Source organism: Linepithema humile, chromosome 3, assembly GCF_040581485.1.
Source record: "Linepithema humile isolate Giens D197 chromosome 3, Lhum_UNIL_v1.0, whole genome shotgun sequence".
Taxonomy (NCBI): domain Eukaryota; kingdom Metazoa; phylum Arthropoda; class Insecta; order Hymenoptera; family Formicidae; genus Linepithema; species Linepithema humile.
This window is the reverse complement of record NC_090130.1, coordinates 12,263,432-12,290,368: the sequence shown is the minus strand read 5'-3', so window position 1 is coordinate 12,290,368 and position 26,937 is coordinate 12,263,432. Positions and strand designations below refer to the sequence as shown.

At 31.5% G+C, this 26,937-nt stretch overlaps 4 protein-coding genes and 1 long non-coding RNA gene across 7 annotated transcripts in view; 3 read left to right on the top strand and 2 right to left on the bottom strand.

Moving 5' to 3' along the window:
- The window catches only part of LOC136999057 (uncharacterized), a 36,893-nt gene extending 10,320 nt beyond the window's left edge, over positions 1–26,573 (top strand). The window contains exons 6-7 of one of the 2 annotated variants that reach the window (XM_067352463.1): positions 25,011–25,246; positions 25,944–26,573. In XM_067352463.1, the coding sequence (XP_067208564.1) occupies positions 25,011–25,246; positions 25,944–26,111 (404 nt within the window). In that variant the 3' untranslated portion in view covers positions 26,112–26,573. The remainder of the gene's footprint in view (positions 1–25,010; positions 25,247–25,943) is intronic. The other variant, XM_067352462.1, reaches the window with a different exon arrangement.
- Positions 4,378–6,248, bottom strand: LOC136998661 (uncharacterized). The gene has a single exon (XM_067351738.1). The coding sequence runs from the start codon at positions 6,139–6,141 to the stop codon at positions 4,378–4,380; it is 1,764 nt and encodes a 587-aa protein (XP_067207839.1). The 5' UTR covers positions 6,142–6,248.
- On the top strand, positions 14,662–17,835 carry LOC136999058 (protein diaphanous homolog 2-like). The gene is made up of 4 exons (XM_067352466.1): positions 14,662–14,790; positions 14,865–15,266; positions 16,066–16,167; positions 16,241–17,835. The coding sequence occupies exons 1-4, from the start codon at positions 14,745–14,747 to the stop codon at positions 16,345–16,347; spliced, it is 657 nt and encodes a 218-aa protein (XP_067208567.1). The 5' UTR covers positions 14,662–14,744; the 3' UTR covers positions 16,348–17,835.
- Positions 18,188–20,530, bottom strand: LOC105668102 (uncharacterized). Its single transcript, XR_010889467.1, has 3 exons — positions 19,605–20,530; positions 18,996–19,535; positions 18,188–18,916 (listed from the first exon to the last, which is right to left on the bottom strand). It is a non-coding gene; the product is annotated as an uncharacterized lncRNA (long non-coding RNA).
- Positions 21,137–24,584, top strand: LOC105670692 (uncharacterized). 2 transcript variants are annotated; one of them, XM_067352464.1, is made up of 6 exons: positions 21,137–21,825; positions 21,917–21,955; positions 22,174–22,221; positions 22,900–23,038; positions 23,400–23,559; positions 23,893–24,584. In XM_067352464.1, exons 1-6 carry the CDS (start codon positions 21,821–21,823, stop codon positions 24,228–24,230), a joined length of 729 nt encoding a protein of 242 aa, XP_067208565.1. In that variant the 5' UTR covers positions 21,137–21,820; the 3' UTR covers positions 24,231–24,584. The 2 variants fall into 2 exon arrangements, with proteins under 2 accessions (XP_067208565.1, XP_067208566.1); XM_067352465.1 differs by lacking the exon at positions 21,137–21,825 and having other exon boundaries at positions 21,922–21,955; positions 22,902–23,038.
- Positions 26,574–26,937: the final 364 nt, after the last annotated feature.

Here is a 26,937-nt window from a genome sequence, read left to right as displayed (position 1 = left end):
GATGCATAAAAAAGCATTTTAAAGAGGAGACTCTGTACTTTCGTACGCTTTTGATCCCAATAAGCTACAATTTTTTGTTTATACCGTGCACCGTCGCAAACTCGAACCATTATTTTTCAATTTTGCATGCTCGCGCTTTGTCATCCGCCATTTTCAATAAATTTATTTTGCAACATTGAAATAAATTGATTCTTAAAGTAGAGATTTTTAGCTTCATTTCCATATTTTATAGAACTTTCTATCTTTATTATTTACGAAGTTATCGTCAGTTGAAATTTGATGAATTTTTCCCACATTTTCAGTGTACCGCTTTTTTTTCGGGTGAGTGTATTATATTTTGCAAAATTAGCGCTAGAAAAGTTTGTAGAAAAATGTCCCCATTTTTATGAATATACTTTTCTATCTTACAACGTTCATGCGTTGCTACATTTAGTACAAGATGTTGAACGCCTTGGACCTCTTGACGCTTTCTCAGCTTTTCGATATGAAAATAATATATCATTCTTTAGGAAGTTGTACAGAAAACCTCACCGTCCTTTGCAACAATTTGCCTTCAGGCTAGCTGAAAGAGAAAAAAGAGAAGAATTGAGACCTCCAACTTATGTAGCGATAAAAGTATTTGGAAGGCATGATAAAGGTCCTGTACCTCAGGCGCTGTCATGTGTAATTCAGTACAAGAAAATTCGGATTAATTGTAACAGCATGTTTATAAATATTGATTCTTTAGGCGATAGGTGCTGCATTTTGCACGACTCATCTGTGTGCATAGTACGCAATATTCTCGAAATTGATAATTTATATTATTTAGTGTTAAATAAATTTGAGATTGCCGATGATTATTATAATGTTGGAATTTCATCTTCTTTGATTGGTATTTTTACATGTTCCGCATTATCTAAAGATTTCAATGTTATACCTTTGCATGAAGTGAAGAGTAAGTGCTATATAATGCCATGTTGGAAAATTAACAATGACGAGGACTCAGATTGTAGTAGTATTATTGAAGGTGATAAACCCATGATTGGAAAATACATTGTTTCGGTTCTTTTACATGTAGAAACATCGCTGTGACTCTGAAGGGAAACTTTTTTAAAAAATAAAATACAAAAGTAACATTAGAATGTATGGAAAAAATGTTTGAAAGCTTTAATAGATTTTCATAATTATGCATAGGCGATAACTCTTTTTATTGCTCTTTCTTGTCGCAGATTATTTTTTGATAAAATGTTGAGTTTTAAAATAATTTTTGCATTATATAATTATTATTATTAATTAACATACAATTATTATTAAAATTATTTGTTTGTTAAATATAAATAAATTAACATGTATGCAAATATGTAACTTACAATCTTTTTTCATGTATTTTTACGAATTAATATAAAATTTATTTAACGAAACAGTTTTTCATAGATTGTTTAATAAAAATGAGATTGTATGTAATTAGTTCTGTCCATTTATTTTTTGCTTCATTAAAAGTATTAATCATTAAAATGAAAATAAATATTATGGTATCTGGTTTTTGTGCTGAACATTTTACTGCTCTACTCTTTTTGTTATTTGTATTATTTTTTTACGCCAAAATGTATAAAATTATATATAATCTAATTATATACTATTGTGAGTTGCATGATCAGTGATAAGCATGGCTTCTTGCGGGAAGAAAGGTATTGCAATTAAGATAAGTCAAAAGAATCAAAAGCGACGAGATGTAAATGCTAAGAGTATTGCTAAATATCGAGCATTGCGATCTCAATCTAATCGGTAAGTTTATCTAAAATCTATACTTCTCTCTCTCTCTCTCTCTCTCTCTCTCTCTCTCTCTCTTCCTTCGTTTTAAGTTTTATTTATCATGATAGATATATCTATAGCATTTATTATATTTATAGTATATTAACGTACAGAACTAATTATAGACTTACTTATTTTCAATTGAAAACCACTGCAATAATTCGTTATTTTTAATCACATGATGTCTTCTGACGCTGAAATTAAGCGTTGCGCATCAGCATGAAAAAGTACTTTTAATTGTTTAGCTATACGAAATAATTAAATCATTTGTTTGGACTTCTAGCTTGGGACATCCTTCACGCGGAATAAAAACGCCTAAAAGATTCCTTACGACCTCATCTTCGGATAAAGAGAATGTACCTAAAAAAAAGCAAAAGGGTACTAACGATGTGCAGTCCAACGAGAACATTAACGATGATATAACCGCCATCAGAAATGCCATTACACATTATACAGATACAATAGAAAACAACTCGACTGAAAATGTAAACACATCCAATCAAGTGTCTCTGATAACAAAAGATCGACCAGTGGAATCATTACATTCTCTCACATCGCTGGAGCATTCTACGTATGTTGGTCAGCAAGCTTTTGCCCAGAATACTTCGGGTCAGTGGAACAATTGTGGTCTTACATACTTTCAAAAAAATTTTTCTTATTAAAAAAAACCTTTCCAAAAAATTGTTTTCAGAAAAAGTTTTCCTCATAAAAAAACCTTTCAAAAACAGTTTTCCTCATTAAAAAAACCTTTTAAAAAAATTGTCTTTTCAAAAAAAATTTTTCTCATAAAAAAACCTTTCAAAAAATAGTCTTTTTAAAAAAAGTTCTCATAAAAAAACCTTTTCAAAAAAATATTTCCTCATAAAAAACTTTTCCAAAAAATTGTACTTTTAAAAAAAGTTCTATATACTAAACAAATTAAAATTTGCTATATATTCTGTCTATAAAAGAGGTGATATCAGAAAATGACGCCAAGTTTAAATAAAACCTTTCAAAAAAAGTTGTATTTATATATATTTAACCAAGCATCGATAAGACTGTATTTTAAAATGATATTTGTGCTTATATCTTATTACATAGTTGATTTTTATTAAGTATACTTTCTAAAATAATTGCATTTGTATCTAGTTATTTTTTTTATATCTGTACCTAGTTAAATAAAAAAATTTTTCAAACTTAATCAAAATAAAAAAATATTACAAAATTTCGCAAAAAACTTGGCGCTGCTATAAAATAGCCTTAAAATATTATTATTAAATTTACATGATTAATGCCCAATTCCACCAACGTAGATTAACTTTAATCTCGGTTCAACTTACTCTTCATCTTTTTCTAGTTCTAAGAATTAAAAAAAGGTGAAGAGTAAGTTGAACCGAGATTAAAGTTGATCTACGTTGGTCGAATCAGGCATAAGTATTATAATGACTCAAAGTGACCAGAGCGGCAAACGGCGACGCGATAGCCAATTAAACTCTTGTTCTTACGACGTCGCCGCTCGCCGCTCCGTTGCTCTATGAGCCGAAATGATTTATAACGTCGCCGCTCGCCGCTCCGTTTCTAGTTAGCCGAAATTTTAAGGCTATTTTATAGCAGCGCCAAGTTTTTTGCGAAATTTTGTAATATTTTTTTATTTTGATTAAGTTTGAAAAATTTTTTTATTTAACTAGGTACAGATATAAAAAAAATAACTAGATACAAATGCAATTATTTTAGAAAGTATACTTAATAAAAATCAACTATGTAATAAGATATAAGCACAAATATCATTTTAAAATACAGTCTTATCGATGCTTGGTTAAATATATATAAATACAACTTTTTTTGAAAGGTTTTATTTAAACTTGGCGTCATTTTCTGATATCACCTCTTTTATAGACAGAATATATAGCAAATTTTAATTTGTTTAGTATATAGAACTTTTTTTAAAAGTACAATTTTTTGGAAAAGTTTTTTATGAGGAAATATTTTTTTGAAAAGGTTTTTTTATGAGAACTTTTTTTAAAAAGACTATTTTTTGAAAGGTTTTTTTATGAGAAAAACTTTTTTTGAAAAGACAATTTTTTTAAAAGGTTTTTTTAATGAGGAAAACTGTTTTTGAAAGGTTTTTTTATGAGGAAAACTTTTTCTGAAAACAATTTTTTGGAAAGGTTTTTTTTAATAAGAAAAATTTTTTTGAAAGGCTTTTTTTATGAGAAAAAGATTTTTTGAAAGGTTTTTTATGAGAAAAACTTTTTTTGAGAAGACAATTTTTTTGAAAGATTTTTTATGATAAAAACTTTTTTAATACAACAAGGCGTGTACTTGGCGCCCTTTTTTTACCTTTTTTTAAAAAAAAAAGGTTTATTTTTGTGAGATATCATTTCTTTTTTTTAGTAAAAATAATGGTAATAATAAACTTTACCAATGAGGTCCCACCACCACCCCCGTCATATTTTTTCAATACGACGGTCCTCTTTTTAACTTAACAAATCTAATAATTTTTTTATACTTCACAACATGTTTTATAAAGAAAATTATTTATGATCATAATATTTGCATTTCTAAATTATTGCATTTTTTATATATATATATAAAAGCAGATTACTTTTACTGATCAATTTTCTGTAAGAAAATAACAAAAACATCTTTAGCACCTCTAGGCCATTGTCTTTTTTTAATTAACGCATCGTCAGCTTCAATCCAAATGTTAGACATTTCTTCTCTACATATACTTGTGTAATGACCTTTTTCGATAGATGGTCCATGATAAAGTATAGCACTCATTACTTTGTACAATTGCCCAACAATTATTACTTTAGTTGTTGGAACAGCACGCAAAGTAAACTTATCTGTTTTTACTGATTTACCGTCTTGAATGGGTATTAAATGAATAACAATGATATCTCTGCTTAATGTAAATTCACTTTTAACTAATATTTCATTTTTGGTACAATTTTTGCATGATTCGTTGTTCAATTGACACCAATGGGAAAATGTTAAGTTTAATAACTCATTAAGATCATAAGTTTGTTTCTTGCATTTATTTATTGGAATTGAAATAAAAATATTATTATTAACAATAGTTTTTGTATAATTACAACTTTTGCATTGTTTAATGGTAGTAACTTGATGCTCTATTAAACTTTTTATACTATCGTATTTTGTACATAGAGCTGTAAAGAATTCACATGCATCTCGTTTAACACTTTTGGAAAAATACTCTCCTAAAGATTGCCGTATAACGTATGTATTCAAGTTGTGCACTTTATTTTCATAATGACACATTAATACATTTAAATCGTTTAGTTTATCATAATCGGCTATTTGTTTTCTAATAGAATTTAAATGTAACAAACATTGTAATACTGCATTTGCATAACATGAAACTTCATCTACATTTTGGAAACCATACATGTTCCAAGTAATATTTTTTCGCACCTTCTCATGTGACTCTTGAATAGAATTAACTATTTTTGGCACTGCCCATAAAACATCTTTTATTCTACGATATCGCTCTTTTACAAGAGAAATAGTTTTTGTTTCTGTATTGTTTAATCGTTTTAATCGATTATATTCAATAATAGCTTCTTCACTAGCTGTTATAGATGAAGGATCAAAATTAATCAAATGTAACCCATCTAAAGATGTTAGTCGTGACAAAGCAACGTAAATTTGACCATGACTAAATACAGAATTACCTATATCCATAATAGCATTCTGCAAACTCAATCCTTGGCTTTTATGAATAGTAATTCCATAACTCAGAGACAATGGAAATTGTTCTCTAATAACATACACTCTATCCATTACCTCAAATTTAACACTTACTCTTTGAATTAAATATTCCGAACCTGATGGTAAAAGAAGTTTAATGCTTTCTACGCGATCGGTAGATATATCTTGTACAATTGAAATCACTTGAGCAATCGTGCCATTTACGAGACCTAAAGTAGCATCTATGTTACGTCTTATCATAACTTTTGCTCCAATTTTTATAGTAATACGTTTCGAAAGCCCAGCTGTTTTAGAGTTGTCCTCATCATTATTTTCCAATACCTTTAACACTTTCTTTTTTACATATGGACTACACTTGACCGTATCTTCAGCAACTAATACTATTTCTTTCGAAGGAATACGACTTAACATTGCAGCGTTTAAAACATCACACATGTGACAAGTAGGCAGCAAACAAACAGTATCTGATGTCATATTATTAATAAAATTACACAATTCGTTTAATCTAGACTCGAAGGAATCTCCCTCAAAAGATATCTTTCTCTTTTGTAGAATGTCAGAATCGGATTTTGTTAGTAAACCAATACGAACTCTCGATAACAATTCACGGTAAGATCCATCTCCTTTCTGACGCATATTAATTGTTAATTCATCATAATTAAATAATGTTGTCCACAAATTTGCAACTCCTAAGCAACCGAAATATTTATCTATCTTTTCCTTTGAGAAGTTTGCAAAGATAAAATCTTCACGTACAGGAGGTAATTGAAGTAAATCTCCAAGCAAAAGAATATGCTTTTTTCCAAACCAACCATCGTCGCAATCGCTTGTGTCAAATATTTCACACAATCGAAGATGTATGTACATAAAAGTCAAATTAGATATCATTGATACTTCATCAATTATAAAAAGAATAACATCCTTTAGCTCCGTTCGCAGAATTGGTAACACATGGTCAGACAATTTTCTATATTTAGGAGTATGACCATGTTCAACAGGTAATTGAAGCAATCTATGAACTGTCAAGCCGTCTGTATTAAACGCTGCTATATCAGTAGGTGCTGATACAGCAGTATCTTTTTCGAGATTTTGTTTGATCCAACATGTAACAGTTTTGATTAAAAAGCTTTTTCCAGTACCACCTTCTCCGCTAACATACAGTCGCAATATTGAAGTATCTGACTGTATAGTGGTAATGATTCTGTCAAATACTCTTTTCTGATCCATGTTTAATTGTCCTATCATTTCAGAGACATCGATTTCTTGAATATTATTCTTATCACCGAGATCTTTAAAGTCTTGCATCGCTTCACCCGCTTCTATATTTTCAACACCTATCGGATTATCAGGATCATCCTGTGATTCACGTTTTTGCGCTTTATCTAAACATTCTTGAACCAACTGTTTAGCAGCTTCAAATGCTTCTTGCAATTCTTCTAGCTTTTCGTGATATTTTAATGCTTCCGTTAAATGTAGTTTTACTTTGTGAAATGATTCTGCATAAGTATCACATTCATTTTTAAGATCTTCTAATTTGTTCCACGGTTGAAACATAAGTAATAATGAAAAGAAATAATTTTCCGGTTGTATCTTAATATTATATTTATAATGATTGATAAGATATCCTCGCTGTCGTCGTATAAGATAGTAACCATTGCCCATTTTATAAAATTCACCTTTGTTATTTCGTGGTTTGGCTTTTCTGATATCATACCATTTTGCGAACTCGTAAAGAGACATAAATTCCAGTTCTTCTGGTCTCTGTGGATAGTGATCATCTATCAACGATTCATGAAATAAATCTGTCGATTGACTAGCAAGTGCCTCAATCTCTTTACGAGTTTTTAATTTTCGTGATCTAATTCGATTAACATCTAACCATCTAATAGTTGTATCTGAATCGGTTCCATATAAAGCGATACCCAGTAATGTATCAGCAGCTTCAAGAGCTCCACATTCTCTGTTACTCGTAAATCGTAAAGCAATATTCCAAAGACGGCTGGCCAATGATTTATTTGTATTATTTTTAGCATCAAGAATAATATCAGACAACTCACATTTTGCCGCTTTATTCATATATTTGGTAATGTACCAGGTAAGCAATGTCGATTTTTCGCCAATAAATTGTATATCCATATTTCCTTCCCAAGCAGTTAATAGGACAGGATTATAATCATTTATATTGATTTCTTCTTCTGTTCGAGGAATATTGTAAAGCCTACTTTTATGTTTCAATTGTTTTCTACCTGCTATTGCAGTTTTGACCTCAATTATTTTTAAAGACTCAGTAACAGAACGAGGAAATCCAAAACGACATACTCGAACAACTTTACGTCCTACTTTTTTAGAACGAAGACAATAGTCGTTATGTTTGTGTCGTTGATGTGTATTAACACGCCTGTGCAATAGTGGTGAGATATTTTTATTTGGAATTTTACAGCTAACATGTTGTAAAATAAATTTGGAAACTTTTTCCATACTAGATTCACCAATAATTGGGGCATCTTTAATCCAAATTAATAAATGAAAATGTTGTATTCCTCTACCTTGATATTCTCGTCGCCAGAAATAATGCATTACCTCTCCAATTGGATTATCTTCCGAACAAATAAAATCAAGCATTGCCCAAAACATGTTATCGAGAAATCTCGATGTTGACACAGGATCTTTAGCGATAAGTGCACTGGTGCTTAACGATGTATCACACCATCCATTTACTTCACGAATGTATTCACCTAATTCTTCCCACAACCATTCACCAGGACTTAATGTTAGAAACCATGTTGCGGGTCCATAATGGTGTGTCATACAATTTAAATCACTTCTCGGTCTACGCCAAAATTGTTCCGTATTCCTTAGCGACGCAAATATTGTGCTCAAATCAGATTCTAATAAATCTTTGGACATTGCCTCTAAATATTCCTTAGCCGTATAACGAGCTCGTTGATTAGTAGTATACATTTTATGATAAATTCCACGTTTTAACTGACGTATATTGGTACCGTTTAACAAATAAAATAGATATTGTTGATTTAATCTATACTGCGGATGTTTGGACATTAAGCGACATTTAATGAATTCATGGTCATGAAGTTTGACCCCCCTATCTGCATGCTCTCCATTAATACCGTAAGGATATAAATCAGGAAAACATAACAAATCCAAACATTTTTCACGATTATCCATAGGTATATCCTGAATTTTTAACATTTGATATAAAGCCGTTGCAGTTTTATTTTCCCTTTTTTCATATAATGGATATATAGAATATTGCTCATAGTTATCATTATCATTAATAATCTGAGTTAGTAATGCCTCATGTCGACTCAATGCCTGATCTTCAACGTTTTCCATTTCCTGCATTTTGGATTTTGAATTATTTAATAATTCATGTTCCTCATCAAATATATCTTGTTCAACATTTTCATCCTCTTGCATTTGGAATTCCATATTATTCAATTGCAAAATTAAATCATCGTGTGAATTCGGTATTATTATTCCAGAATATAAAGGATTGTTGTTCTTCAACCACATCAATGCATCAATTACTTTTGTAACATTTACCATCTCTTCCCAGATAACTTTAGATTTTGTGGGAATACCTCTAACTAAGATATATAATTCATGATTAATATTTATCGCATTAGTTTCAGAACATAATTTGTTTAATGTCTCTTGTATTGGAAGTGGTAAATGAAAGGTTCTACCTTTAACTTTTTGTATCATTTGTCTTCCAGGTAATTTTTTATTCATAACAGTTCCCATTTTAACAACAGTTTGAAACGCTTTAGCTCTCTGTATAAGAATCTTTTCGAATGTGTTAAGAGATGATATCACATCCGGCACATGATTTGTACGAAGATTATTCAAGATGCAATATGCAGGCATCAAACCTTCACGAAATTTTCCTTTACAATAAATACATATGTACTGCGAATTAATTTGTTGCTTTTTTACATGTTCCATTAAATCTTTCCAAATTGGAGTATCCATTTTTATTCTAAGACTTGTGATCTCAGAAACGTTTCTTCTATAACAAAGTCTTTCACATGATACACAAGCATGACGCGGTGTATCCATTAAGCGTTTTTTCAATATCTTAAATGCATTCTTATATTTAGAAAATATATCATCCTCATTTGCAATTGCATCGCTTTGCTTACGTTTGTACATATCTGTTATTTCTTGTGCTGCAGTCACAATTTCATTTAATACATCTAAATCAGCACAATTTAATGCTTTATCTAACTTAAACATTTGTCCACAAACACTTGTGAGTTGATAAATCAAACGTTTAATATTTCTTACTTTTGGAAAGTGAGGCGATAGCAATACAACTGGTAGAAACATCGCTTTACAAAGAGTTAAATCGATGTAACAACTTTGCGCGTGACCCAATTTTAAATCTGAAGTTTTTACTGTACATTTATACATATCTTCTACCAATGTAGGTATATTTTTTAAAGCACATGTATCAACAATTTCAAGAAATTTTTGATAACGTTTAATCAAAGCTGGATTGTCAATTTTACATAAAGTGGGACAACACGACCATGACTTTTTCGCTCGTGCTGTTGTCAAAGGTAACACATTTATAACTTGACCTTCCATATTCATTGCTAAAGATTCTTGTAAAGTTGCTTTACAATACATAGAATCTGCAAAATAATTTTCGGATGAAGCTGTATGTCTAGATACTCCACACAAAGCATTCAATTGTTCATCAATTGTATGACATTCAACAACAAGAGTCAAACATACTTCTGCTTTCTTTTTAAGTCTATATAATATTTTATTCATGTCGTCAATATAATTATTTCTAACATTATTACACCAACGTACTATTTTCTCAGCTTCTAATTGTTTTTCGATATTACATTCAATATTTAATTTTTTCGAAATATTTTTAATGAATGTTATCAAAGAACCATTTTTTAATTTTATAGAATTTTTGCACCGAACATTTCTATATTTTTTAGTGATGTTATTAGTAACATTGCAATTTTTTATGTTATGTTTATATTTCAATGTTTCATTCTTTTTTTCTCTTTCTTCTTTCTTTTTCTTATAATATTGTTTGTTATAATTCCATTTACGTTCTAATATTTTTTGTCTACTTTCTTCCTTTTGCATCAATTTAGAATAACGTATGCGCTCTTGCGTGCATCGCATTGCAAAATTTTTATCATATTGTTGCCGCTTTTTAGCGCGATTATAATCTAAATTTTCTTTATATCTGCGCTTCTTTTTAGCACAATTATCTTCTACATTTTCTTTATATCTGCGCTTCTTTTTAGCACGATTATCTTCTACATTTTCTTTATATCTGCGCTTCTTTTTAGCACGATTATCTTCTACATTTTCTTCATATCTGCGCTTCTTTTTAGCACGATTATCTTCTACATTTTCTTCATATCTGCGCTTCTTTTTAGCACGATTATCTTCTACATTTTCTTCATATCTGCGCTTCTTTTTAGCACGATTATCTTCTACATTTTCTTCATATCTGCGCTTCTTTTTAGCACGATTATCTTCTACATTTTCTTCATATCTGCGCTTCTTTTTAGCACGATTATCTTCTACATTTTCTTCATATCTGCGCTTCTTTTTAGCACGATTATCTTCTAATTTTTTTTTATATGTGCGCTTTTTTTTAACGCGATTATCTTCTAAATTTTCCTTATATTTCTGTATCTTTTTAGCACGATTATATTCTAAATTTTGTTTATATCGATGTCGTTCGTAATGCGCATGATTTTTTAAGTAATCACATATATCTTGATTTTCCTTTTTGCAACTTTCTTTGTTATCAACAAAATTGTTAGTCAATGTAATATTATCATCTATATTTATTATCTCTTGGTTATCCTTGTTATTAATTTGATCAACAAAATTGTTCTTTAATGTATTTGATTTTTGTTCTATTTTATTTTGTCCTATTGTACGTAAAGGAGCTACTTTTTTTGGTTTTATTATTGCTAACGGAGATACTTTTTGAATAACTCCATATATTAAATCTTGAGGAAAATGCTCTATTACATTAGATTCCAAAATTTTTACTAAATGTGAACGCATTAAGCTATGATCATACTTTACTGTATCAGGCTTGATATTAAATAGTAATGAAGTTGCAAAAGCTATTGAAAAAACACCACAATCATTACCGTTTGGTTGTTGCTGCACAGTAGGAAATCGGACAGGCCGTTGATCAAAAGAATAAGTCGGAAATAATCGTCTTAAAAATTGTTCATGATTTTTATGCAACTTCTTTTTATTTAATGAATCATAAATAAATAAGTTTTGTGCATCATAATAACTGCATACCCAATGTCCATCTAATGCGCCAGGACCTGACGAACTATATAATATCTGTATATGTTCATTATTGTCAGGTATAGGTTGTATTTCATCAAGACATTGTAATAGCAATGTTTCGACAGGTCTATAATTAGAACATCTTTCTAAAAGATGATTAAAATGTTTTATATGCAAATCTGTTAGCCATTCACCTTGAACAATAATATTTTTTTGTTCGGATGACAAAACTATTTTTGTCTCAGTTTTTATTATAATCATTTGATCTCGATATCTTTCATTTTGCATATCATTTTCTAAGTACACCTGTATACGTCCTTCATTCTCTTTATAATCTTTTTTATAAACTTGATCAATACGATTATTATTAATTAATGTTAGATCTGCAATTTTGTCTAAATCTGCTATGTTTTTTTGCATTTTTAACAAATCATTGGCCGGTATTCATAGTCATTTCTTATATTTAAGATCGTCTTAAGTCGTCGTCATCGTCGTCTTAAGATACTAATATGGCTTTTTGATTGGTTCGTAGCATTTTAAGACAATACTTAAGACAATCTTAAATATAAGAACGGACTATGAATACCGGCCATTATTTAATTTCTTTAATTTACAAGGACGATTATACTGTTCCAATTGATTTAATTTCTTTTCATTTGTTTTATTTTGATGTATCATACGCTTACGAGTTGTTTCAGCTTCTTTTGCTTTTATTAATGCCAATGAAAGTACTTTTTGAACACCATATTTTGGATCTTGAGGAAAATGTTCGATTACATTAGATTCAAAAATTTTTATCAAATGTGAACGCATTAAGCTATGGTCGTACTTAACTTTTTCTGGTTTAATATTGAATAGTAAGGAAATTGCAAAAGCTATTGCGAAAACACCGCAATCGTTACTATTCGGTTGACATTGCACAGTTGGAAATTTGATAGGTCGTTTTTCAAAAGGATAAGTTGGAAATAATCGTCTTAAAAATTGTTCATAATCTCCGTGCAACTTTTTATTATTTAGCGAATCATAAATAAATAAATTTTTACTGTCGTAATAGCTACATATCCAATGTCCATCTAATGCGTTTAAACCTGACGAGCTAAATAATATCTGTATATGTTTCTTATATTCTGGTGCACATTGTATTGTATTTAGAGAATACAATTTTTGTGTTTGCACGGGTCTATAATCTGAACAAGTTCTTAAAAGATGTGCAAAATGCTCCATATGTATATCATTTAACCATTCGCCTTGAGCAATAATACGTTTCTGATCAAATGACAGCGCTATTTGTTTTTCCATTTTTATAGGTATTTTTGCCTTATAATAAAATATTATATTATTATTTGCAAGAGCACAGCAATTGTTTTTTACAGGTGCACAGCAACCCTTCTTTTTATATCAAGTGTTTAAAGACGCACTGCAGTCACTCTTGAAGGTGCACAGCAACCCTTCTTTTTATATCAAGTGTTTAAAGACGCACAGCAGTCTTTCTTGAAGGTGCACAGCAACCTTTCTTTTTTATAAGTGCACAGCAACTCATATGAAGGTGCACAGCAACTCAAAAGAAAGGTGCACAGCAACCTTTCTTTTTTATAAGTGCACAGCAACTCTTATATATAAAAAGAAATATACCTACTTAAACCTAAACTCCTCCTCTGGAACGTTCTGATCTGGAAATCTAAAAAACTGAAAAAAAATTAATAAATTGAACTATTTTCTATTTTTTAAATTTTAAATACCTTAATAATAATTAAAAGTTCTATTTCTTTTTCCTTTTGTTCGTCCTCTTCTCCTGTGTCTGGCTCTCTCTCAATCTTTCTCCCTCGCTTTTTTTCTCTTTCTCTCTCTCTCTTTCTTCAATAATCAGTATCTGTAATAAAAATTAATTTAAGCCACAAATAGTAAAATGAACATATATTGTATTTAATACAATACAATAAATTTTTAAATCTTAAAAAAGGCAGGAAATTAGGTAACATACGTTTGAACTCTTCATGTTAGACCATCTTTAATGTACAGTTTAGTTGTTCAATTCAGTCATGATGTTGCTTCATATATTATATTGCTTCACATATTAGACCATATCGTCACTATCATGATCATATTCTAATATGTAAAGCAATATTATGACTGAATTGAACAACTAAACTGTATACTGAAGATGACCAAATATGAAGAACCGAAACATATGTTAACCAAGAATAATAAACTTAAATTACAAATAAACAACTAAAACATACCTTAGGTAATATACTGATGCAGTTTTTTTTCTTCTTCTTTCTATAAAACCGCAAAAATCCACTCCTTCACCGTAAATACAAAATAATACGGCAGACATTTTATATCAACTGTCAGTCGACAGCCATAGTCACATTTATAAATGACTTACAAACTGTGTTACGCCTCCAAAGGATTGGTGTTTTCCGTAAACCAATCTCGTTTATAATGGCAGTTGACAAATCGCAATGCAGCATTTCCATTTCTTACTATGACAGTGATGCAAATCTTAGGCCGCTAGCAATCGGTGCTCTTAATGGTGGGGATCGCAATGAAAATTACAAAAGTGAACAAACTTACTAGTTATTGACCAATAAGATCATGAATATTTTAGTAAATTTGCTCACTTTTGTAATTTTCACTTTATTTCATGCTACACAATCGACCCCTTGAATACATCAATTATCTTATTCGAACTTTCGAGCAGCGGCGAGAAACATGGTCATGACCCCCACCACCAATGGCGCTAGTGGACACAACCTCTACCTCCAATGGCGCTAGCGACCTAAAACTTGCATTTTGTCACTACTGACAATGATAAACGCCATAAGAGGGCGTGGTTAACAACAATTAAGTGAAACCAAAACGCCATAAGAGGGCATGGCTAACAAGTGAAACCAATATGTCGCCGCAGCATGTGAACCAATATGTCGCCGCAGCATGTGAATAGAATACGCAGAGAGAAAAAAAAAAGTAAGTACGAGAAAAAAATTATTTAGTATAATAATTATTTAGTATAATATGGTAAAATATATAAATTTTTACAGAAATGAGCGAGAAAAAGAAAAATACTTCCCCCAATGCAGCGACTTCTACTGAAAATGCAGAAATCGCTGCATTGAAGGAAGAATTGAGAAAACTAAAAGAAAAATATGGCGATAGCCAAGGAGAAAAAATGCCATCCCTGCCACCGGGGTCACCGCCGCCGTCACCGCCGCCATCATCATTGGAATTAGAACCACTGTCATTATCGGGGTCACCGCCGTCATCGGGGCCACCGCCGCCACCAGGGCCACCGCCGTCATCGGGGCCACCGCCGCAAGCGGTTTTACAGTTGCCAACATTGTTGCAGCAGCCGCTACCACCGCCGCCGCCGCCGCTGCCACCAGCATCAGCCTCACCTTCACCAGTGGTAGATACATCGTATCTACCACCATATATCGTGAAAGGTAATTAACAAATTTTGATAATTGTATACTATCACTGCCTCACCTCCGATTTTGATCCATTAGGCTCTTTCGACGCGTTTTTTTTTTTTTTTTAAACTTTTTCCTCTCGCAAAATTGTCGCTCTCCTCCGCGAGACGAGATATTTAGCGTCAAAGTTGACGACTTTCCAGGTTAAGAAACCTGTCACTTCGACGAATTGCTTTGCGTAGACACAGGGTATTCCGCCCCCCCTCCGGGGGGGGGGCGGACCCCCTGTGTAAAATAAGAATAATAAAACTTTCGTGCGTATTCCAGAGCGGCATAGATTGCTTGATCTATCAAACTAGCTTTAACATTATATATTTTTGTGCAATCTAAACTAGCTTTAGCATTGAAGTAGCTTTAGATTGTACAAAAATATATAATGCTAAAGCTAGTTTGATAGATCAAGCAATCTATGCCGCTCTGGAATACTCACGAAAGTTTTATTATTCTTATTTTACACAGGGGGTCCGCCCCCCCGGAGGGGGGGGGCGGAATACCCTGTGTCTACGCAAAGCAAGGTTCATAATTATACTACTGCAATTCGTCGAAGTGACAGGTTTCTTAACCTGGAAAGTCGTCAACTTTGACGCTAATATCTCGTCTCGCGGAGGAGAGCGACAATTTTGCGAGAGGAAAAAGTTTTTTTAAAAAAAAAAAACGCGTCGAAAGAGCCTAATTAGATCAAAATCGGAGGTGAGGCAGTGATAGTATACAATTACCACAAATTTTTATATAAATTAAAAAAATATAACTAATATTTTAATATTCTTTTCAGAAATCAAGAATTGGCAGCGGCAGCAGCAGCAACAATGGCAGCAGCAACAGCAGCAACAATGGCAGTGGCAGCAGTGGGGACAAAATCACATGCCAGTTCTACGTAAGTTTTATTTTTTATTTTTTACCTCTGAAAACTAAAGAATTATATTTTTATATGTTTTTTGTTGTTACAGCACCACGGTGGAGTAGAGGAAGAGGAGGAGGAAATCGCGGTCACCGAGGAGGTCGCGGTGGAAATCGCGGTGGAGGTGGACACCGGCCGGTCCACTTCCATTTTTAAAACAGTTATATTATATTACAGTAAAAAAAGTTTATTTCTTTTCTTCTCTAAAAAAAAGTAGAAACAGATAGAAAAAGAACATTCGTATAATTTTCCAATGATTTTTTTTTGCATTATTTATTATGTTCTGATTTGTCGTTTCATAATATTTTTTGCATTATTTATTATGTTCTGATTTGTCGTTTTTATGTAACTACTAATGTTTAGTTTTATTTATTATGTTCTGATTTGTCGTTTCATAATATTTTATGTAACTACTAATGTTTAGTTAATAATAGTATTTATATGAATCGGCACATCTTTTATCGAGAAATCATTTCACATAAAAAAACATGTTGAAATAAAATCAAACTATGTACTAATAGTTAGATATTACATAGAAAAATATTAAAACTTTATAGAAAAAAAATATAAGCATTTGTTACTAATATTTGAAAATGTATTGACTATTCAAAAATTATTTAAAGATCTTCGAAATTTTAAAACAATGTACTTCTTTTATTTTATATAAAACATTAAATAAATTTTTATTATACAAACAATTACAATACCATAGACATTAATTCAACGTTTTTTTTATGTCGTTTCATAATATTTTATGTAACTACTAATGTTTAGTTTTATTTATTATGTTCTGATTTGTCGTTTCATAATATTTTATGTAACTACTAATGTTTAGTTAAAATAATAGTATTTATATGAATCGGCACATTTTTTATCGAGAAATCATTTCACATAAAAAAACATGTTGAAATAAAATCAAACTATGTACTAATAGTTAGATATTACATAGAAAAATATTAAAACTTTATAGAAAAAAAATATAAGCATTTGTTACTGACATTTGAAAATGTATTGACTATTCAAAAATTATTTAAAGATCTTCGAAATTTTAAAACAATGTACTTTTTTTATTTTATATAAAACATTAAATAAATTTTTATTATACAAACAATTACAATACCATAGACATTAATTCAACGTTTTTTTTATAAAAAAATTCCAATTAATGCATCTCATTAAAATATTTATTTATTAAAACATCTCCAATTTATATTCTATCTATATTGAGTATACATTTTATGAAAAATAAAGTTCCGTTAAGTTTTATATGAATACTATATATATAAACATTACATTGGAAGATACTCGTTTTATATAAATTAATAAAAATTTTCATTTACATTATACTTGTGCTCAAATATAAAACATAATATACAAATAAAGTTACACATAGAGAACATGAATCTTAGGACATTTCTAAATATGATTTGAAACAATCCATGCTATTGCTTATACAGGTTTTCATTTGCAATGCAATAACAGTTGCCGATCTGTTGTTACACCAGATTCCGTTATACCACCCAATATGTCTACAAGTGCTAAATGACTAATACCCAATTCAAGCCACATACATCTTATAATATTATTTAAAAATGTTTCGTGTTTTAACTGTATCAAATAAAAGTGCTATTTGCTTATCATATATTTTCACCCGTTTATCTTTCTGTTGTTCAAAGCCTGCAACATATTTGTATGCTATGGATATATATAATATAATTTTCCCATGAATTTTCACATCCTTCTCCATAGTAAAATATTTCTTTGCTGAATTGAACCATTCCAAAACCTTTTTAAAAACTATTTTAATATCATTTAAATTTGACAAATATTTATCAGAGATCTGAATAAATAAATCTGAATAAATGAAATCTCATCATTTAGCTCTTCTTCCAAATTAGTAAATAATAAACATTCTGCTGATTTTTCTTCAGATTTTGTAGAATTGGAACATTCTAAGTTATCAACTTCACAAGATTGATTTTTTTTTATTTGATAATAACTTTTCTTTTGACGCATGCAAAAGCTGAACTCCATATTGTCCGCATAATTTAGCAATTTTCGCATATTCATATTGACACTCTGTATGCATTGTGTTCAAGAGTAAATTTGAATCTCTGTCATTTATCGTTGACTCTGTCATCATTGTCAGCTTGGTTCTTAATTTTTTCGCACTACTTCTATACAACGTATAGTATGCAGCAACAATATCAAGATAACTTCTAGCTTCAGTAAAGCGATTGTGATGTATAAAATATCGAGATAACTCAGCTGCAGTCATAGCCCAATCCTTATAATATTGACGTATAGACTCTTCCTTTATTAGATTGTTCAGTAAATTATGCATACAGATAACAAATTCATGTTTGTCTGGATTACGGACATATTCTATTGATAGCTGTTTTAACTAGGAAGAAATTCTCTGCTTTTGTATATAGACTGTATGTATTTTGTTCTATTTCTTTTTCTATTTCCATGTATATTATACCAAAATTTAATAAAGTTAATGCAAAAGCTACAGTATTATCAAATTCTATATCTGTTTTGTTGGTCATTGGTTTAATCATCTTAAGTATTTTGCTTTCTAGTGTTGTAAATATCTTGTTTTCTTTTTTGGGGAATTTTCCTATTTCATTTAATGAAAAATTAAGTATTTTATACGATGATTTCAACATTTCTAGAAATTTCTCACTAATATTCAGTATGATTCTGTCGGTTAATTCCTCAGCTAAACATAGATAAATATTAAAAGATTATTTTATGAATATTACAGCATACAGAAGTATTTTAAACAGATTTTTACTTACAATTATTACCAAATTTGTATATTTAAGCTGGCTAGTCATTGCTTATTGATATCATTCCATCCTTTGAAATCAAATTTCTACTTTAGGTGCAGACTCTTCTTCCTTTGATTACAAAGAAAAAGGTGGTATTCTACAAAATTAAATGAATATCCGTTTTCTCTTTCCATCCTAAATGTTTCCCTAGAGTTAAAAAATAAATAAATTAAAAAAACAATATATATTGATAAGAATTAGATAATCATACCACATATAACCACTAGGAGCTTGCAAACTCACATGACTACTATATTGAAAACCCATGTAAATGGTAAAAATTATATATATATAACAGTAATATAACGCAGACATTCTCTGTTTCTTTATATATATTGAAAACCCATGTAAATGGTAAAAATTATATATATATAACAGTAATATAACGCAGACATTCTCTGTTTCTTTATATTATCATGAGCAACATAATCTAATTCTGGAATAGCGTACAAACTGCGACTGCTCTCATGATTGCCCAAGAAAGTTACCGCTTCTGTTTGAGCGCCGCTAAACAGTATATAAAAGTATTATATAACATATAAAGCAAAATAAAAATTATAATTTTTTGCTTCTTACCATAAAAGGACAATCTCGTTGATCAATGAAAACCCAATTAAAGAAATAAAATCACACCTCGATCTGTATAAAATCAACACATATATATATATATATGCGCTGATGGCGCTGAGAAGCCGCGCGGCGCGCACTTACATTTGTTTGACATTTACATAACCTTTCAATTCAGAAAGTGTTAAAATAAAAAAATATATATATATATATATATACACTTATATACTTATTTCACTTAATACGAATTTCTAACAAATTTAGTCACTCGCACTACACTGCTCTGGATAAGTACTCTTAAGTATGCATAGTGCAAATGGCCAAATTTGTTAGACCGAATTCACTATAATTATTTTTTTATTTTAACACTTTCTGAATTGAAAGGTTATGTAAATGTCAAACAAATGTAAGTGCGCGCCGCGCGGCTTCTCAGCGCCATCAGCGCACCTAACGTCAGAAACTTGCAGATTCCACCATCTGCACAAAGTATACTTTCTGTCCACTAATTAACTAACTACAGAATACTGAGAGTGTACACTTCTGCACTTTAAGATCGAAAAAAATTTTTTTTATGAAGAATACTATTATTGATGATATACACTATCTCTATTCGTCTCCACAACACGTTATGTATACATTTTACGACCGATATTAATTATATCAATGTGATTAGTATCATCAAAGCTGCGAGCTGACAGGTCTGAGCGCCGCCATGTTGGAAAAGGACAGACGTCTTTTAGAAAAAGAAAGGAAAGAAAAAAGACGCTCTTATGCGGGAATCGACATTTCACGGGCTGTAGAAAAGGATAACCATGTCGCATTTTGATGCTTCTAGTTGACAAAGGACAAACTTATATATTAGATATATTAGAGAAGGATGACGAACAGACGACGACGACGACGACGACGACGACGACGACGACGACGACGACGACGACGACGACGACGACGACGACGACGACGACGACGACGACGACGACGACGACGACGACGACGACGACGACGACGACGACGACGACGACGACGACGACGACGACGACGACGACGACGACGACGACGACGACGACGACGACGACGACGACGACGACGACGACGACGACGACGACGACGACGACGACGACGACGACGACGACGACGACGACGACGACGACGACGACGACGACGACGACGACGACGACGACGACGACGACGACGACGACGACGACGACGACGACGACGACGACGACGACGACGACGACGACGACGACGACGACGACGACGACGACGACGACGACGACGACGACGACGACGACGACGACGACGACGACGACGACGACGACGACGACGACGACGACGACGACGACGACGACGACGACGACGACGACGACGACGACGACGACGACGACGACGACGACGACGACGACGACGACGACGACGACGACGACGACGACGACGACGACGACGACGACGACGACGACGACGACGACGACGACGACGACGACGACGACGACGACGACGACGACGACGACGACGACGACGACGACGACGACGACGACGACGACGACGACGACGACGACGACGACGACGACGACGACGACGACGACGACGACGACGACGACGACGACGACGACGACGACGACGACGACGACGACGACCAAGACTTACATAGATTTCGGCATATTTCGACTTTGGCAAACTTTGGCAATTAATATATTTTTTTAGAAAGCATGTACAAAAAAAGTAAAGATACTTTTATCATGTATATCGCATGTGCTCTATCGATTGAGCCTATTATAAATTCGATCGGTCCACGCATTATTGAGATATGAAAATCTCGACTCCTATCAGCTCATGTGCTCGCGTAAAGATACACGGTCGGTCTTGCGCTGCGCGTGAACTTGGCGCGAGACACTACCGTGTCTCTTGATACTGAGCTGCTTAATGCACCTTATGCCGAACTGACTAATGTAACACGTAATGGGTCAAATTTGTTAACACCGCAACTTCCGGACAGTTTTTCTCGGGTGGCTTCGAATTATGTACACGGTCCTGAGTACACCACAACGACGTATGAGAATGCAAGCAATATCTTTACGTCAACTGCACCTTGTTACGTACAGGCAGTCTCACGCCAATATGCTACTCCAACGATACCCTCTAGACCAATATCTAATTATGATTCTAACAGTATCAATACTCTGAATGTGAGTCGCGGTAATCGAAATGATGAATCAAAAAATAATGATATGCAGTACGTATTCGCAGTTACATTGGTTCTAACCATATAAGTTGATGTATGCTTTCACAAAACAAAATTGTGTTATTTAAAATTATGCTTTCAGACATTTACTGCAGACTGATGATGTAAGGACCAGCCTCATGTAAGTTAAATTCTTTTTCGTAGGAAATTTTTCCTATCAATAATAATATATATTGTATTAGAAAAATAATTGTAAATGTCTAATGTACACGTTAAATTTGCATACACGCCTACAATATGTCTCCGCTCTAACTTCGTTCTTAACGTTTTAAAAAATCGATACAGAGAGAGTATATATTTCGGTATATAGATAAATAAGTGGTACAATTTTAATTTCAGGCGCCTTTGCGAAACAGTTAGCAAGTTACCCACAAAAGAAGATTACGAGTAAGTGCAGAATTTTTCAAAAATCAATTTTTGAAAAAAATATGGAAAAAACTGGAATTGCAGTTAAAAGCTGTGAAAAGAATCAATATTTTTGAAAGTTAGGAGATAATTAATAAGAAGAAACTTTGAAAGCATTTTTTTTCTTTCACATTACAGTTGTTTCGAAAGTAACTGTCGAAAGCATTTTCAAAATTAGTTTATTGAATTTAATTTTATAGTATATGTATAGTACTAAAAAACCCTATCTTTAAGCATGTAATTTTTTTACTATAATTTATTTTTGTTTCAATGTTCATCCATACATATATGTTTGGATATATTCTCAACGAGATACTACCGTATCTTTTGATATTTACATATTTACAGACTTTTATCCAGGTAATTGATAATTTACAAGTGGAATTGCCCTATTTTTTTTGTTTATTTTACAGTAAAAGTGTTTTTTTTTTAAATTGTAATATTTGTAAGAAAAAATTCAGAAACTTTTTGGCCAAATTTTCAATTATTTTTTTGTTGAGAACTGGCTTCTATTAAATATGTGTATCTAAATAAACTGATAAAAATATATGTACATGCAAAGTTTTTTGTTTACATTAATAAACTTTTTGATAACATAAAAAACTTTTCGATAAGATTTGATAAGTATGTAAAAAAATTGAACTTCTTGTTTCTTTTTAGAGTGATAAACCGTAAGTTGAACAGGTTGCTGCGAAAGCGAGTGAACATTATGCCTCCAAAGCCGTGTTCATTTCCACTTCGATCAATACAAGATGTAATCGATTTTAATAACATCTCGGAAGAGGAATACGAGATTGCTGTAAGTTTTTTAATTTTGAAGAAATAAGAATGTTAGGATAGAAAAACGGTAAAACAAAAATAAGACATTTTACTCATTTTTGACACTGTCCATATAACATACAATTTTGTCTTTACGTGTTTGAATCACAATTTAAAATTGAGTATTAATATTCATTACTTGCAAAATAATCTTTAATATATTGTACGTTCTTTAGTTTGTTGGTTTTGTAGTTGAATACATGAAATTATAGTCTTTATACCCATACTGTAAAAATATCTATATAAAAGATTGACAATAATGTTAATATGAGGATTGGCAGTAATAAATATTATTAAAAGAATATTGTAAGAATTATAAATTGATGTTATTCTTTTTACAGGTCGAATATTTGAAATTCTTAGGAGGTTTCAGTGTACATGATGCCGTGAGATTTTGCATGAAGGAAGCAATATCGGACGAAACTATTCAACTTTATTCTGTATGGGGAGAGCGTGGGAATCTTCCATTATTCGATACCAGATTGATTAAAGTAATATATGGTAAGTTATAATTTCAATTTTAAAAATTTGCTACATATATTTTCTAAAACAATGTGAAACAATGTGCAAATTCACAAATGATATTAATTTATAAATTTATCAATTTATGGATTTAAATTGCTCCAAATGAATTGTGATTTTAACGAACTGGGCCTCCACGTACATATTTTTAAATATTGTTAGTTATACCATTATTATAATTACAATTAATTTGAAGCAGTTTAAAAATAAATTTTGAAATTAAATAGTTATAATAAATTATTTGATCTTTCCATAAAATGTGGACTTAATGAATATATTGTGTGTGTGTGTGTGTGTAATCTTTAATTTCAGATGCAGTGGCGTTAAACCCAAACTTTGCTGCCCCAACACAAGATATATTTTTTCGCGAAGTAGGAGAAGCGGTGAGAACGAGCAAGTCGCGGCTCCGAATTGCAACTACGAGACGCGGGAACGCAGCACAAATGGGGCATCGTAAAAAGCAACGAACGAAGGCACAACAAAATCTGCTTCGAAATCAGAATGAAGAACTCGCTGCACAGAAAGATGTGAATGACGATGAAAACAACGATGAGATTGACAATGAAAATGACGATAAGAATGGCGATGAAAATGATGAGAATGACAATCAAAATGATGATGAGTACGCAACTATTGACGAAGAAAATTAAATTTAAAAAAAAGAAAAAATGGGCACCGAATATGTACTGTCGCGTATTTTAAAGTATTATTATATATTTTATTATATACAAAGATTAAACAATAAAATGTGATACTTTTGTCATTTATATATATACATATATGTAATGGTGTCTAATATAACTTTTTACTGAACCTAATCTTTTTTATAATATTCAAACTTATGGAAAAATAGTATATTTAGGACCATATAATTTAGTATTAACCAATGTAGTACCTGTAAGTTAGTATCTACAAGTACTAAAATGGCTAATACTAAATTATATAGTCTTATGCTACTTTTCCGTATAAAAAAATTTTCTGCAGCAATAAAAACCTGTTACGAAGCTTTATGTTGTTATCATATGTACATCATCCATATTTAATCATAAATTACCGTCATATTGCTGTTCACTTGCTGTTCGTTATGAACGACAGTTGATGATAACAAAATGCTCCATGTTGCTGTGAAATCGCAAATGGCAACTTAATGGCAACAAGTTGCTATCATGTTACTCAGAAATTAAATCATCAGGGACAGCAAACCAATGTCAACAAGTTGCCGTCTACTTGCTATTGTTTCCTGTTGAAAAATGTGAGCACAACGTAACTTACATATTGCGGAAACACATAACACCGATGTTTTTGAAAGCAGTTCCTTCAACGGTTGTCAGCAACATGACGGCAATTTTACAAGCATTTGGTTATCTGGGTATACTCAAAAGTATTCTCTTTAATATTTTTCTAATATTATTTTTTAAATCTTTATATAGAAAGAGACAACTTTCAATGGTTTGTTATTGGAAAGTTGATAGATTTAGAACTAAAAATAAATTCCAATGGAAGGCTTCTAAAACTCATCGCAGAAAAACTTCCTATTACTAACATTAGAGAAGAAAGAAAAGAAGAAAGTATAGACATTTTTCAAGATTTGCCGTTGAAAAATCAAAATGATGTCCAAGCAATGGAAACAAAAATAATGAATGATAAAGTTTACCAAAGTCAAATGGTAAGTTCATTATTATTTTAATCCAACAGAAATTATCTTTGAAGGTAGAACAATTTTATAATTTTTAAAATAATATGTTTTAAGATAATAGAATGATATATATATATATATATAGAAAATACAATTTTTAATCAAAGTCTTCTAGCGTTTTTGACTAGAGCAGTGAACCTAAAATAATTTTAATCACCATTAAACTTAGTTTGGATTAATCTGCTTCAGTCGGAAACACTATTAACATTTAGTTGAAATTTTGTGTCATCACACTTTTTAAATGTTATGTAAATTGTAATTACAATAGTCATTAGATTTATTATATTTGCTATATATATTTGACTTAATCCATTAACTTAATGTACATAAGTTTCTAAAGAATAGAATAGACATGTATATACATATTAACCTTCAAACTTTTTCAATTACTTATTTATAAAATAAAGTTTTACAAATATAATATAAATTGACTTTTTTTAAATATTGTTTTCCAATTTAAAACTGATATCTTTATTTAGGGATGCTTTATATAAAAAATAATTTCCTAAAAAATAAAATATATAATATAATAAAATAAAATATAACATAATATAACACAATAAATATAATAATAATATAAAAATTGTATAGTTTTGGCTAAATACGTTTTAAAAATAATTCATAGAGAAATACGCAATATCTTATAACGCAATTTTTTATAATTTAGGTGAAACAATTGGTTCGTGTTACATGCAAAGATTTAAAAACGTCATGTATACAATTAATGAGGAAAATATTTTCCAATAATGTAGCTGTTAATTACAGCTGGTATGGAGCAAAAAAAAAGGAGAATTTTTCGCAGCTGCAAATTTGTAAGATAATTATGTGTAAGTGAAATAAATTAAATATAATCATTTTATATTAATAAAATGATTTCTTATAATTGAAAGATAGATACTTGTATATTTTACAAATAATTACTATAGTTTCTTTTATTTAACGATGTAAAAAGAAAGTACACAGTAATGTTACGATTATTAAACATTCCTTTTTATATAATGAAAATCAATATACAAACATTTTTTAGTCTCTAGATTAGATTTAAGAAATTTGTTTTAAAATTATTAAATATGAAAGTAGTATGTTGGCAGGTATGGGCCGTCACAACAAACCCCCACCACCTACCCCGTCTAGGCCCCCCGCGGTGGGTCTGGCGCCAAAACATTCCCCCACTCCTCTCTGACGGGATGGGAAAAAAAGATGGCGGCTACGGGTAAACAAGATGGCGGATGTTGACAAGATGGCGGAAATTTTTATTTTTCCGAATTGAGAAAATTCAAACGGGGTTCGAACCTGGATCGTTGGATTTCTAGTCCTGGTCCTAGTCTGCTGGGCTACCTATAGATCTAATGAAATAAGTCTAAGGGTCGTATTTATGGCAGGCGCGGGATGACGTAAACTTTTTATTTTTTTCCGAATTGAGAAAATCCAAACCGGGTTTGAACCTGGATCGCTGGGTTTCTAGTCCTGGTCCTAGTCCGCATGGCTACCTATAGATCAAATGAAATAAGTCGTAGGGTTGTATTTATAGCTATGGGGCCTGGCAGGTATGGGACCTGTCAGGTATGGGGTATCAAAACAAACGACGTCACACAGTCGCCTCTAGTCCGTGAAGGGAAGGGGCGTATTTATGGTAAAGCCGCGTCTACATGAGGTACCCC